Genomic DNA, 15,386 nt, shown 5'->3' on the forward strand with positions numbered 1-15,386 from the left:
ATCTAAATTTGGACCAGCCAACTTCATTCTAAGCGCTCAGTAGCCATGTGGCTAGTGGCTACCATATTAGCCTGCACAGGGCTGGAGATCTGAGGAAGCTATTCTTTGAATAGCTACACTTAGAATTTTCCTTTGTTAAACAAGAGGGAAAAGGTAATCCTGCTCGGGGCAATAGCAGCTTCTATGTTTAAATAACTTTTTTGCTGCCACCTGCAAGAAAAATCCTCCAGCCTCATTTGATCTTCCCAAATTCACCCAACCAAAGAGAGTGGTTGCATTGCTCTTGGGTTTAACAAAAGGAATAAAAGGAAAAAGCTATTGTTAACCCCACAAAAATCATTTTCTTTTGGTGGCAAAAGGAAGTATAGTATTTTTCTAAATCAATTCACAAATACTTATCAAGTCGATCCTATGTGCGAGACATCTGGGGTTTTTTTTTAACCCATTATTAACAATTCATTTAATGCTTAATTCCCGAAATGTGATCACTGCTCACATTACTTTTACAGATCAGTTAACTTTGTTTTCAAAGTTATTCCTCTGGTTCTTGGGGTAAACAGAAATGAATAAAAGTTGATACTGAAAATGGCATACAATGTTTCATTTTTAAAAGGTTGGTTCATCCTTTGCGTGGAGTAATTAGCACTGGACAGTGTTAGACACATAATAACTGTCTCTTCAACTGTGTATATTTTTACTAAAGCAAGAATATTAACAGGAATAATTGATCACGAGGGGCTAATTTACCTTAAACCAAATTGACGAACTTCTTTTTGCTATAAGGAGTGGCAATGTGGTTCTGCAGTGTAAATGAAAGATAAATTAAACGTTTTGTACATAAATGCAAAATAATACACAACTCTGTATCTTCAAACTTCTGCAAGCACTTTTATCATCGGAAATTACACAGACGGTGCTGCCAGATTAGCTGAGCTTGGGCCCAGGCTGGATTTGCAGCACCTGAATCAAGCGTGTTGAGGGAAGTGACAAAAGCACGAGCCAAGTGGCCTCATCTGCTCCTTCCCCCAGACCATGCTGAGCCTGCCCAGATGTTGCCCAACCTGAGCTGTCCCCCTGAATCCAAGGCTGCGGGAGAGGGCGCGCAGCAAGGATTTCCGGCCGACTTCTCAGGCTCCCTAAACAGTTGGAGCTTCCCCAGATGGCCACGAGGCTTCCCGGCCTCAAGCTGGTGCCAAGGGAAGCGCTGACGAAGGCAGCAGAAAGAGCCCAACACCTGCCTCTCGCCGGCCCAGAGAGAAACCTCGCGCCACCCCGGCAGACCTGGCCGGCTGGGTGTGGGGCTCTAATCTCATCTTCCCACCTGCGATAAGGAGGCAGGTGAGGGCTCTCCAGGTGTCTGGGTCCGGAGATAAAGAAGGAAGCTGTTAATAGGCGTGCACTGGGAGCGCAGCAGGGGACGCGCTGTGGTAGCCAGACGTGGGAGGCCCGGGATGCCTGGGCCGCGGCCTGAGGGACTGAAGGGACAGGCCAGCCCGGAGATTTCCCTTTGCTTTTTTCCTTCCCCTTGCAGGGCGGTTAGCCAGGGGCTGCAGTAGCTTTCCACTCAGCCCGGCGACTTTTTTACACATTTCTGCCCTGGCGCACTGAGCGCGCAGCAGCACCTGGCGCGGTGTACGCGGGGTCGAGTCCTACTGGGACTCACTCCGGACACCCAGGCCTTTTCCCCTAAGGTCTCCTGGTCCTCTAGGGTTCTGTCGCCGTCGGGGCATTGGGTTTCCTTAACCCAGGGCTTCCCCATATTGGGCAGGAGGAGGAGTCAGAACCCCTCCCCTCCCTCCTCCTCCTCCGCCCACGGCCAGCCTGATTTTTTAATCTAATCTCTTATTTAAAGTCAACAGAGGAGTAGGAACCCCGCGCTCCTGCCTACAATATATATTTTAATAACTCTCCAACCTCTGCCGAGAGTGACAGCCTTAAGAAATCTGTTTTCCCCTTCTTGAAGAGTTAGGGTAGCAGGGTTGGGGGGTTTCGAGGGTCGGGGCTGAAGGCCGAGGGCTCTGCGCACTTGGGGAGGGGAATTGAGGGGGGCAACTCATGCAAGACGGATGAATCCCAAATATCAAAAATTTAACACAAGAGCGTCAACTGGGAGAGCCCTGAATCAAACCGGTAGCCGATCCCCCAGGGGGCTCCCGGACACTAAGCCTCCCTTGTCCCCGTCGGGGAGATGGGGGGGGCAGGTGAATGCCCAGCCTGTGACCCAGGAAAGGGAGACTCTTGGGCCATTAGGGGACGTGCCCGTAAAGTAGGTGCGCCCGCACGCATCCCTGGAGGAGACAGGCCAAAAAGACACTCCATACCCCCTCCCTTGGTCCTTGACACGGGAGTGCGCCCCCAGCGCCTTGCACATCTTCCTCCCCAGGGCGGGGACCACTGTTCTCCCATTCCCAAGGAGCCTCCTCCGATCTGCTTGGACCCTTGGTAGTTAAAGACTCCCAGACTTTCGCCCCTCCCGCCTTGCCCATTTCTTTCTCCCGCCTCCCGCCGACACCCCCAGATCTCTTGGGCTCGCCCTTCCTGAAAGTAGGCGAGGCCCAGCAGCCGAGGCTGGGGCGCAGAAGGAGACGGGTGGGAAGAGGGAGGAGCGGCGCGCGGCGGCCCGGGGGCGTGCCTTCCGCTAGCCCAGCCCCTGGGTGCGCGCGGCGGTGGCGGCGGCGGCCGTGCCTCGCTCTGAGAGACAGGTATCGCTTAGGCGCCATGTTGTGAGCGGAAGTGGGGGAGCGCGCGGCGGTCGCTGTTCTGCTGGGAGCGGGCGCGGGAACCGGCAGGGGGGGGGTGGGGGCGGAGCTGTGATCCGGGCGGCGGAAGGAGGAGAGGAAGAAAGGGGCGAGACCCGGTGCCCGGCGGCGGCGCGAGGCTCTTGCTGAGCGCGCGGGTGTCTCTGGCTAGGCGCGCGGTGTTCAGGCGGTCGGTGTCGGCGTCGAGCCTTCTCCAGGGCCGTCGTCGCTGCTGCTGCTGCTGCTGCCGCCGCCGCTGCCGCCGCTGCCGTGGGGCTCGGGCGGCGACGGAGCGGGGCCGGCCGCGGGGCGGGCGGGGAGGGAGGAGGCGGTGAAGGCGGCGGGCCGGGGGGGAAGATGCCGCTGGCGCAGCTGGCGGACCCGTGGCAGAAGATGGCTGTGGAGAGCCCGTCCGACAGCGCTGAGGTGAGTGCAGCAGGACGGCCGGGGCCGGCGCGCCTCCTCTCCGCGCCCCCGCCGGCTCTCACTCCTCCCCGGAGCTGGCCACTGGGCCCCTTTTTCTCCCGCTAGCGTCTACCCCCGGTTCAGGATTTCGGTTTGGGGTATTGGGGTTGATCTGTTTGCCTGTTTGGCTGTTCCTCCCACCCGCACCCTCACCTCCCTCCCTCGCTCGGGGGGCTGCCGGTGTGGTGGCGCGTGGGGTTTGGAGTGGGCGCTGGGGCTTTGCAAGAAGCCAATTTTAATCAACTTTGCGTGGGGAAAGCGGGAGGCGGAGCGGGGGCCGGCGGGGAGTTGGGAAGTTTGGCCCTGCTGGGTTGGGGGCTTCCCCGGACCTTGGCGACTTTGGAGGCTGAAGGAGGGGTATGGATTGGCTTCACCCGGGAGCAGGGACGCTCGAGTCCGGCCGAGGGAGGGGGCTGCTGCGGGGAGATGGGCGCGCGGAGGCAGGGGTGGCGACCTGTGGGGGTTTTGGGTAAGGGGTGTAGGACAGCTGAGGGTTTTGTCTCCCCCCATCTGCCTGCCGCAGCGGTTTCTGCTGCTGCAAAGGAGAAAGTGGAAGCCTGAAGTCCCCCACCCCCTACCCTCTCGCTCCTGAGGTCTCTGAGCTCCAGGACCCCGTCCCTGCGAGTTTAACTTGAGTTTCCTGTCCGTGGAGGTGAGAGGGTGATCTTCAAGGAGATCAGCGGCTGCCGTAAAGGGCTTTCTGGTTTTTCTCGCCCAGGATCTGGTGACCGTCCCTGAGACACCCACCCGAGTGCCCAAAACCCAAACAGTACACCTAAACAGGGCAAAACAGAATTTCCCCGGACACATCACTGCACCGAGCTTTTCGCAGCCGCCCCTGTCCCAGAACCAACTCGGGGTCTGCGAAAATAATCCAGACAAGACCCATTCCAGGGTATCAGCGCTCCTCTCCGGAGTGGAAAATCAATTCCTGATGGTGGCGCGTCTGTGATTCTTCCTTCTTGACTTTTTGCTGTCTTCTATCCCCGCAGCGGACTTTGGGGGGTTACAGGATGATGGGCTGCGTGTGTGTAATAGTTACTGAGTGAGTGACCCCATTTCTGGAAAGCATGACTGAAACGCGGGGGTGGAATGGGGCAGGCTCTGATGAGTGGTGTACTTGGCGGCAGCCGCTGCCCTGCCGGCCTCCGCAGTGTGCGAGGTGGATAGGGTTACTGGTTACGTCAGTAAAGCCGAGGCTCAGTTTGATCTGAGATGCGGGACACTTGCATTCTCGGGTATAATGGAGGGGGAGGGGGGATCAGTTCAAATCGCTTTTCAATTTTTTCCCAGTCACCTCCACTGCTGTATAAAAATGTTTACTTGTTCTTCTTAACGCAAGCAGGGTTGTAATAGTGCTTACGATTGGTGCTTAGTATTTTGCGACTTGGATCATACTTGTAAAACCTAAACTAAATGCTGCTCTTCAATAGAAAAGACATTGATATATGTTAAAAAAAGGGAGAAAGAAAAGAAAGAAAATCATGTTTTTGAGACTGGCAGAATCACAAGAATTTTATTTTAAATTGTTATCCAGTCTATAGTATGAATCTTTTATAAGGAAGTCAAATTTAGAATGTTTAATAATCCTTTGGTAGGATAGGGTGAAAAACAGTATGCAACGGGGCTCTTTTCATTTTTTTTCCCTTCAGAGATTTTTTGCATTAAATAATATAGCTAAACGGTTAATAAAATGTTCTCAAAGTGCTGAACTTATGGAAAGCAATTGAATTTGCTTTGAGCCTGATTTGTAGATAGAAACATTAACAATTGCAACTAAGGATCAGTCCACTTTTCTGCGTGGCATGTATCAATATGTAGAAAAAATATTTAAAATTCCACCTTATCCTTTTTCTATATGGAATACATTTGGATAAGGAAGGCACAAAACTGGCATTTATTTAGCACCTACTATGTGTCAGGTACTTTGCTACATGCCGGGTAGGGTTATGGTCCCCATTGTTACAGATTAGGAAACCAAATCTCAGAAGTTAAAGGCACAAAGATTATAAATAGTAAATGGCAGAGCCATAATTCAAAGCCAGGTGGATACAATTTATGTGCTTTGCTTTTATATTACGGTAGCTGCTTCAAATCTTTTGTGGAAAAATTCAGAGTATGAATAAATAAGCCAGTAGTTAGAGGTTATGTATTTTTCAGAAACAAATAGAGTATTATAAGAGGTCTCATTTGGTAAAGCCGTGTTATTTCAGTTGCCATCATGTTGTCTAGAACTTGGCAGATAGGATTCCACAATTTGCCATTTTCAAAGAATTTTCTTGCTATTCTGGCATAAGGTATGTCAAACAGAGCCAGTGTTGCCTAGATTTATTAAAACTAGATTTTAACAAATTGCCTTTAGATAGTTTCTTTCCTTTGGTTGTTAAGCTGTTTCAAGTAAATTACTTCTGATACAATTTGGCAATATTGAAGCCAATGAGAAGAGGGTTGAGAAGTTCCACTCAGAGGTCTAATATTGATACTATTGTGCTATTTCTTGCCTAGTAGGCCCCTATCAGATAATAATTATATTTTACCAGAGTAACATTTTTTTATTTAAAAAACATCAAATTTTTTTTCTCCAGGCCGAAGGATTTCAGGATTGGTCCGTATAGGAATTTACATTTACAGTCTCATCCCTAGTAGACTGTGAACTCTTGAAAGCAGATACTTTTTCTCTCTCTCTCTCTCAATCCTCAGCATTCAACACAGTGCCTGGCACTTACCTATTATGGACTCAATAAATGTCTGTTGAATGAATCATGAAGGTCAGGAATAGGATGATTATGAATCTTATCTCTTTTTTAACATTTTAATCTTACACTGGAAAGGGAACAATTTTAAAAGACCTGAGTGCCTCACTAAAAACACAGGCAGTTTTTTCAATTACTCCTTTACACCGACCTTCCTGCTTTAAGACCTCACACGAGTTTCATGGTGCTCAAAACAAAAAAACCCTTGTGGTTGAACTCAAACGTGGGTCAGAACATGATAGGCTAGAACTAGGTTGAATGTTTAAAGAAGCAAATTTAGGATTATAAAGGAAGTACTATGTAAGCAAAGTAAGGGTTGGTACAAGATAAAAAACAAAATAACTTCCTAAGTGGTCTGGGTAAATTCAGAACCCTTTAATGAGTTATTTAAAGATGATAGTATGCTTTTGAATATTTCACTGTTTAGGAGATGGATAGTAAGGAATTGTGGTTCTTCTGTTCTACAAATTACTTGCCACTGCTGTCAGGGACAGCATTTACTGGATCATAACGCTGACCTAGAGTGATACTTTTTTCTCAGTTGCAGTTGAGTAGATATAACTGATAGTAAATTTAAATATGAACAGTTTAGATTTTTAAAATAATAAAATAGAGGTTATTTTTGCTTTGTAGAAATGTGTTATATAAAAATGGTCGCAATACAATGTGTTGTGTACGATAACGTATACAGTGTTTTATACAATGTATTGTATGAAAATAGCCACCTTGACTTCCTTTAAACAAGTACCCATAATGCATTGAAAAATATTAACTATATAGATATTTTATTATAAAAAAAGAGACCCTTGTGTTGGAGATCAAATTTAGTGAATGTGCAGCCATTTTTAACCTCAAAGTTTGTATAATATTCTATAGTATATATATTATAGTATATAGGTTCTATAGTATTTCTACTACATCAATATTACATAGGTTTCTTATATTTTATCTATAGGGAAAATGTTCTATTGAAGTATGATCATTGATTTTGGGAAAAAAATGTTTTATTAAGTTTCCTTTTCCTGTTTCATTTTTACCACCTTTCAGGTTTTTTTCTTTCCCTCAAGTGAAGATCTGAGGAGAGGACAGGTATTGTTACATGTCAACTGTCAAGTAACTGTGACACATTACTGAACACTTTGTTGTTTTCAGTGATTATGATATAGGATGTCAGTTTTTTAAAATCTAGGAAAGTTTGCTTTATTTTGGCAGCTTGATCCTGTACTGATCAGGTAGATCCAAAATGTGAAACTTCCTGGGTGCATTTAAATTTTAAGATAAAGAGATAAAATTTATCTAATTAAAGAAACAAGTATAGGCAGACTTTGCCTTTTCTTTAAGTACTTTTCTGGAAATCACAATATGTATATCCTATTTTTATATAAGAAGGGTGGCATAATTGGGCTGTGTACTCCTGACCGAGGACTCGATGTTCAGTAAGTTATAGAATGATCAAAAATGTAGCAGATCATTTATCTAGAATTCTGAATTGCAGAAGAATTGTTCTAAAATTTTTTTTTAATTTATCATCCACTAAAAAAATCATACCCTTGTGATAATTAACAAGATTTGCTCTACAGTTCCGTGCTCAGGGACATGTGATCTGCCAGGCTGTGTATTATGGGTGAGGTCAGAGTGGCCCAATTCACCCAGTGCAGAATGGATGCTTTAGACCCAGTGGTTCAGATTATAACGAATGACTAACATGTTGGTGATCTCTCTGGTAATGCATGAGTGTGATAGTGCTCAGTTTATATGTCTTGGTGGATAAGAAATTTAAAGCATTGGAATGCAATTATGCAAATACATGTTACACACCCTATTCCCCAATTGACACAACAGAAAAAGCAAATAACTCCATTTTAATACCTAGCATTAGATGTCTCCCCTCATCAGTGTGTCCTTTTGGAGTTAATACAGTGACCTGTATCATGAATCTGGAACAAATATCAGATCTCAGATATTCTGGTTTATAAATTCAGTACCAAAAAGCATTAAAACAAAAAACAGTTGTAAATCATAATCATTAAGTAAATGTGTCAAAATTTAACAAAACAAACACAAATATACTTATATACATTTTATAAAACAAATTCAGGGTAAAATGTATCCGTGTGGCACAATCATTTAATACATTTTGTCTTTTTATTTTTTTGACAATTTTATCAAGCTGTACAATTAGAAAGCCAGTATTTATTAATCCCTAATGTACAGACCCATAGGAGAAGGTCATCTCTTAGGTTAAGCAAACTGTAAAGGATAAACTTTGACACATCAAAAAAAATTTTTAAGTTTTTTATTGGTACATAATCTTTATACATATTAATGGAGTACATGTGATGTTTTGTTACATGCATAAAATGTGTAATGATCAAGTCAGGGTATTTGGGGATGTCCATCACCTCGAGTATTTATCATTTCTATGTGTTGGGAACATTTCAAGTTCTCTCTTCTAGCTATTTTGAAATATACATTGTTGCCAACTGTGGTCACCCTACTCTGCTATTGAACATTGGAACTTCTTCCTTCCTTCTATCTATGTTTACACTCATTAACCAATCTCTGTTCATCTCCCCCTTTCCTATCCTCTGGTATCTATCATTCTACTTTCTACCTTCATGAGATCAACTTTCTTAGCTCTCCCACATATGAGTAAGAACAGGTGATATTTGTCTTTCTGTCATTTGTCCTATTTTAAGCAAATACGTTAGTTACTAGTAAATAAGCATTTCAATTTTGCTTTTCCTTAATATTTAGAAGGAACTTTGTAGGATAATTGAGATTAATGGCAAAGTGTTAACATAAGCTTTGGAACCATAAAGACCTGTGTTTGAATCCTGGCTCTGCCACTTAATAACTTTGTAAGCTATACAAGTTATTTACTGTCTCTATGCTTCAACATCCTAATCTGTAAATTAGAAATGAAAAAATTATCTACCTCATAGGATTGTGGTAAGGATTAAATGAAATGGTAATATATGTAAAGTACTTGGCTCAGTACGTGGTTTAAATGTTTAATAAATAATGATTCTAATGAATCATCTCTCTAAAAGAACTGCCCGAGAAAGTTCTTTGTTTTTCCTCTGGGATATTTTTTTAGAATCCAGCAGAACAATTAAAAATGATTTATTTGATTGATCTGTTTAAACAGAGTCATTGTAATATCTGAATATAATTGTAAGGTTAAGGTGAACAGATATCTCTTGAATCTTGTCCTTTTTGTATTGTTCCTTCTTCAATATTGTCCCCAAAGGGGAAATATAAATAAAGAACATTGTGAAGAATATGTGTGGAAGATGGAAGAAAGGAAAGTTTGTTCTCATTTAACATTGCTCAAATTGGAAGGCATCTCACAATCCATGGCATGTCATAGTTTAATTAGCAGTGGGTTTTTTCTTTGATGATATATAAAATAATACTGTATCTTACACTTGATTGTGTCTTATAATCGACGAAATATAGTGTCTCCTGTATGTCAACCTCTTGAAGGTACTGTTTCCCTGAAGAAATGGTTAAAGTCAATATGTAGCATCAACAGGTAAAATTTTAACTTTCTTTCTAAAACATACAAAAATAAAATGTGCATACCTTTTTATATTTTAGGATCAATCAGTTCTAATTTCATTTTTAGGGACAGAAATTAATATGTTACACCTCCTTCCCCATTACTGTAAAATACATTTGTTTTGGTTATTTGAATATGCCATAAATAATGGAGTTTTCCTATCTAGAAATGTAATCCTTTGGATTTTGTCTGTTATGTGGTGTTAGTACTTAAGGAACTCTAAATAGGACACATGGTATTTTTCAAATCAAGAAGTCTCTGGAGATGTGATGTTAAAAAAAGGTATTATCGTACCCCAACCATCATCCCCCATCCAACAACAACCAAAAAAAAGAAAGAAAGAAAAGGGAGCATGGCATAATAAGTTTGGGAAATGTAGAGTTAAACTAGATTTAACCAGTGTCCTTAATGCATAACTTAGAACTTTTAAGATGTTGTATATGATAAATCTGCAAAACAGATTTATAGCCCACAGCTTTTGAGACTTGATATCAGAACCCCTTTTTTATGAACCACCGATTGAAGTCTCAAAGGACACAAGGTGCTTTGCAGAACACAGTTTTGGATAGTCTCATAACTACAGTAGCATGATTCAATATTGCCTGGAAATAAGCTGTTATATTTAATTGACTCTATCAAAGCCTTTTATTTAAACTTAAGTTTTTGTTTCATTTTGAATTGAAATCTTTCAAAATTGTACAAAACTTTCCCATCTTAATAGTGAACTAAAATTTAAATATGATTTAAATAAAAGTTAAAAATTAAACCTTTTGATTCATTGTTCTGAAACTTGATCATATTCTACCTTAATATGAAGCTAATTGCTCCTACTAAAAATGGCCCCTACATTGACTTGCTCTGTAACTTATGTCTAATATTTATAGTTTTAAAAATTCTCTTATCATATGCCACTTCGTGCTACTGTTAATCTGCCCACCTCTCCCATTCTCCTTTTTTAATTGCTTCTAATTTGCAGTTACTAGGTTAATAATAATAATTTGCAGATAGTTAGGTTAATAATATTTTGATGCAGCCATTTTTAACTTGGGAGTACTTTTACTTCATCCTTTTTGATGAAGTTACAGCTTATCGAATAATGTAAAATAGCATCCTCACCCCTTTTTATTGTCTCTGCCCATCATATACAAATACCTCTAGAGTCAGGGGTATTTGCTGGACATATTACCTAATAATAAATGGTGATTTTGTGTTTTGATATACCATAACAGAATGGCTCCATCACTAGCATTACCTGCTCTGCATATTTACCTTCCTCTCTTGAAGATGTCAGCTAGAAAGTAGAATGTGAATGAACTAAAGAACAGAACGGGCAGCTATAATATGGAAAGCTAGCCTACTGCCCCACCCAGAGTCAGGTTTCCACATTGTGAGTACTTTTTTGTTCTCATGAAATAGTGCTGGTTTCCTAAATATTAGATATTCTACACTTAGGTGTAAATTTAAAAGTACTTTTAAATCTCTTGTCATTCTTCTCCCCTATCAGTATAAGTAGAATTACAACCATAGCATAAGTTAAATCAAATTTCCCTGTCTTAACTAATGTATCCATAGTCTTTTACATACCTTAAAAAGTAATTATGTTTTGTCTACCATATAAATTTATTTTTATAATCTTACCTATGATGATGATGATCTCATCTTCAAATCTGACCTGGTCATCTAGATTTCTGTGAGCTTGGCTCTAATTCTTTGGCCCACAAAGCTTGTTATGAGAAACTTGGTTCAGTCATTTGATATGTTTTAGAAGCAGATGTCAAATGATAGCCTAAAGCAAAAGACCATTTTGACATTAATAGATTGAAGTGCATCTCAAGTGCAATGGTTTAGGAGAAATCTTCACTTCAGAAATCCTGTAAAACCTATAGTAAAAACCTCAGCTATGTAGAATGTTAAGTCAGTTCTTCACATTGAACAGAGGCATCTATCTGAAAACAATATAATAATAATAGAGATTTATGCTAAAAACAAAATTTCTAGATCAGCACTGTTCAGTACAGTAGCCACTAACCACGTTTGCCTGTTGAAATGTGGCTAGTGTGACTGAGGAACTGAATTTTTTATTTAATTTTAATTAATTTAAATTTAATAGTCACCAATGGCTATTGGCTACCATGTTGAACAGTATAGTTCTAGATTATAGGATTAGTACAAATTGAACCCTTTTTCTACATCAGTGTTTTTTCAACTCTACCTTCTATTATTTGTATTTTGAAATTAGTAGGCTAAAGCTATTCTAAGAACATATATTTAGTATTATTTTTCAAATTATTATTATTAGGTTTGTTTTGTCCCTTTCCTTCCCTGAAGATTTTGGTAAACCCTACTAGGTGATGCATACCCCTCAAATCACTATTCCACTCCTTCTATGACTTTAGTAGTTTTACAGTGACATTTCTCCTTCAGGTGATAACACTGAAGCACTGGGGGAAATTTAAATATCAAAAAATGTAATTATAAGCTTCCTCTTGTGGGCTGAGCTTATGAACAGAGATATAAACAATAAGAATAATGTCTCAGGGTAGAAAAATATATAATTATCTTGTATACTATTGGATGAATAAATTACCGCGTGGTAATTTTTTTTTAAATATTACATTATGTTCAGTATGTTGTGCTAATTAAAACTGGAAAAGTAGATTGATACATCTTGGAACATGAAAGCATTTTAAAAACTTTTTAGCATAGAATTTTAAGGCTGAGAACAATTTAGCCCTATTCTATTTATATAAGGAAATTGAGGCCAGGCAAGGTGGTTCACGCTTCTCATCCCAGCACTTTGGGAGGCTGAGGCGGGAAGATAGCTTGAGGCCAGGAGTTTGAGGCTGCAGTGAGCTATGATCACCCCACCGCACTCCAGCCTGGGTGACAGAGTGGGACCCTGTCTCAGAAAAAAAAAAAAAAAAAAAAGGACGGATGCTGTGGCTCACTTCTGCAATCCTAGTGTTCTGTGAGGCCAAGGCAGGAGGATCGCTTGAGGCCAGGAGTTCAATACCAGCCTGGGCAACATAGTGAGACTCTGTCTCTACAAAAAAAAAATTTAGAAAAGAAAATTGAGGCTTACTCAGGCAAGCCTGCCCCAGGTTATATATGGACATAGTCAGAGCTAGGGTGTGCAGCACATTTCATTTCACAAAAATTGATTTTGCTGTCCACAATGTGTTAATATAACTTTAATTTTATCAAAACTATCTTAAGTACAAATCCTGAAAGAGCCACAATGTGTAAAATTTCAAATATTACTTTGTCTCTACCCTCTGCTAATTTCAACTCCTTATTTACTGTGTCAGAGTACTTAAATCCAAAATAAACTAATGTACAGCCTTGCCTTAGCCTTAATTTATAAGTCTGGAAAATACAGTCAGTCCTTAGTTTACAAAAACTTCAGAACAGTCCTGCCTACAAACAAATGGTTGGGGACGGGGGTGTGGTATGTCAAGATCTCTGCTCTTTCTTTCCCAAGTGAAGATGGAAGGAAACTCACATTTACTGAACGCCCCCTTTGACTAGACACTGTGTATATCAACTTGAATGAGGTAGACATAATTATCCTCAGCTTACAGTTGAGAAAACTGAAGCCTAGAGAGAGGTTAAGTAACATACTCATGGTTGCACAGCTAGTAACTGAAGGAGCCAGGATTCAAACCCAAGTCTCCCAGATTGGAATTCCTTTGACTTTCCACTAGACTGCCCAGCTTGAATTGAGAACAACATCTAGGTGAGTGACTCAGTCTAGATGAAATCTGCTATAGGAGAAAAAGAATCCGGGTGGTTTGTATGAGTACCTATTTTTGTGGGAATGTAGAGGATAATGACCTAGAGGGAGAGGTGCTTTCATACATACACATATATGTATGTATGTGGGAGTGTGTATATGTGTGTGTGTATACACCCCACACTTATGTTAAATGAAGCTCTCCTCTCACCAAAGGGACCTACAGAGAAGATGTCATCCTGGCATGAACTAGGAATGCTGTTCATAATAGTGGCAATGTTTAGTCAATAGGCACAGTTACAAAAATTAGTAAAATTGTTAGTACTTTCCAGATACAGAGTGGGTTAAATAGGCTTTTGTGGGCTGGCCTGAGAAACAGCATTTATAACATTGTATAGGAAAATGATTTGAGATTTTTAGATAGCTGTCTTGCAAATGAAACAAAATGTTTTATATTTGAAACAAAAATTACAGTATTTGGAAAAGGGGGGCTGCCTTAAACATTACTTAACAACTGTCCTTACAGAAGCCCCTAGGTTGAATGTGCTCTGTTCTTTGACTATAGCTTATTAATCATTACCTCTTTACATTTGCATCCTCTTTTCAAAAAAATCTATTTGACACTTCCTCAAAGTGCCAGAAAACAGGATCTGGCTCAACCCAAAAAAGTTAATTATCTTGCCATAGTATAAGAAAAGGAAATTTTAAAGAAAAGTTATACAATCATTGAGTTTTTTTTTCTTTAGACTTTTTAACTATTAGGTTAAACAGCCCTAATTCTTTTTTAAAATTGAGCTATTTACATACCATAAAATTCACCCTTGTAAAGCATACAATTCACTTTTCAATATATTCACAAAGTTGTACAACCATCACCACTATCTAATTCTAGAACATTTTCATTACCCCAAAAAGAAATTCCATACTCATTAGCAGTCACTCCCCATTCCCCACTTCCCTTGGCAACCACTAATCTACTTTCTGTCTCTAGATTTGCCTATTCTGGACCATTTCATGTTAACGGAATTCTACAGCATGCAGCCTTTGCATCTGGCTTTTTTCACTTATTGTTTTCATGGTTCATCCATGCTATAGCATGTATCAATATTTCATTCTTTTTATGGCTGAATAATATTTCACTGTATGGATATGCCACATTTTGTTTATCTGTTTATCAGTTGATGGACATTTGGGTTGTTTCTACTTTTTGGCTATTATGAATAATGCTGCTAAGAACATTTATTATTAAGTCTTTATATGAACATATGTTTTCAGTTCTCTTGGATATATACCTAGGAGTGGAATTGCTGAGTCATGGTAAGTCTACACTTAACATTTTGAGGAATCGCCAAACTGTTTTCCAACTGGCCTGCACTATTTTACATTCCCACCAGCAGTGTATGAGAGTTCCAGTGTCTCTACATCTTTGTCAACATGTATTGTCTTTTTTACTATAGCTATCCTAGTGGGTGTGACATGGTATCTCACTGTGGTTTTGATTTGCATTTCCCTAAAGACTAGTGATCTTAAGGATCTTTTCATGTGCTTATTGTCTGTATACATAATTCTTGTGCTTATTCTGTTACTGATTTGGGGACTTAAATGGAGTTTTGCTCTAATGTTGAAATAGAAGTTTCTTATTTATGTTATATATGTACTTCTCAGAAAACTTAGTTTCAATATGTGCTGCTAAAAGATTTTCCTTATTTTTAAATGTGATAAATACAAAGCTTTTCCTAGAACAGTATAAAGTCCTAGGTTCTATGAAAGTGCTTTTGGATGCCTCATCACCTGGGGCACCCCTTGTCTCAGCCAGAGCAGAATTCCTAGAGGAACACAATATGGAGTTAAATATTAGTTATAGACGTTTACAGAAAGAAAGCTAAGATTGAGGCAGTGACATTTTCCCTTAGAGTCTCCTCAGTCTTGTTATGCTATTCTGCAGTTTCTTATTTAAAGCAAAAGTACAGGAATTAATTGAAGGTTAATCAAAATAGAAGGTCTAGAATCTCTGAAATTAAATGTCAACAGATAAATGAATTCTTTTCAAGACTCCATCACAAATAAAGTGGAATATACAGGTGTTTTATTTGAAGAAGTAAAAACAGAACCCTATTTGTCTCCTTTCCACG

General features: G+C 40.5%; 1 protein-coding gene across 1 annotated transcript in view; it reads left to right on the top strand.

The window, feature by feature from the left end:
* Nucleotides 1-3,054: 3,054 nt before the first annotated feature.
* Nucleotides 3,055-15,386, top strand: part of RPS6KA3 (ribosomal protein S6 kinase A3) — a 100,703-nt gene continuing 88,371 nt past the window's right edge. The window contains exon 1 of the mRNA XM_069464116.1: nucleotides 3,055-3,164. Coding sequence (XP_069320217.1) covers nucleotides 3,096-3,164 — 69 coding nt within the window. The 5' untranslated portion in view covers nucleotides 3,055-3,095. The remainder of the gene's footprint in view (nucleotides 3,165-15,386) is intronic.

The sequence above is a fragment of the Eulemur rufifrons genome, chromosome 30 (genome assembly GCF_041146395.1).
Source record: "Eulemur rufifrons isolate Redbay chromosome 30, OSU_ERuf_1, whole genome shotgun sequence".
In the NCBI taxonomy this organism is placed as follows: Eukaryota; Metazoa; Chordata; class Mammalia; order Primates; family Lemuridae; genus Eulemur; species Eulemur rufifrons.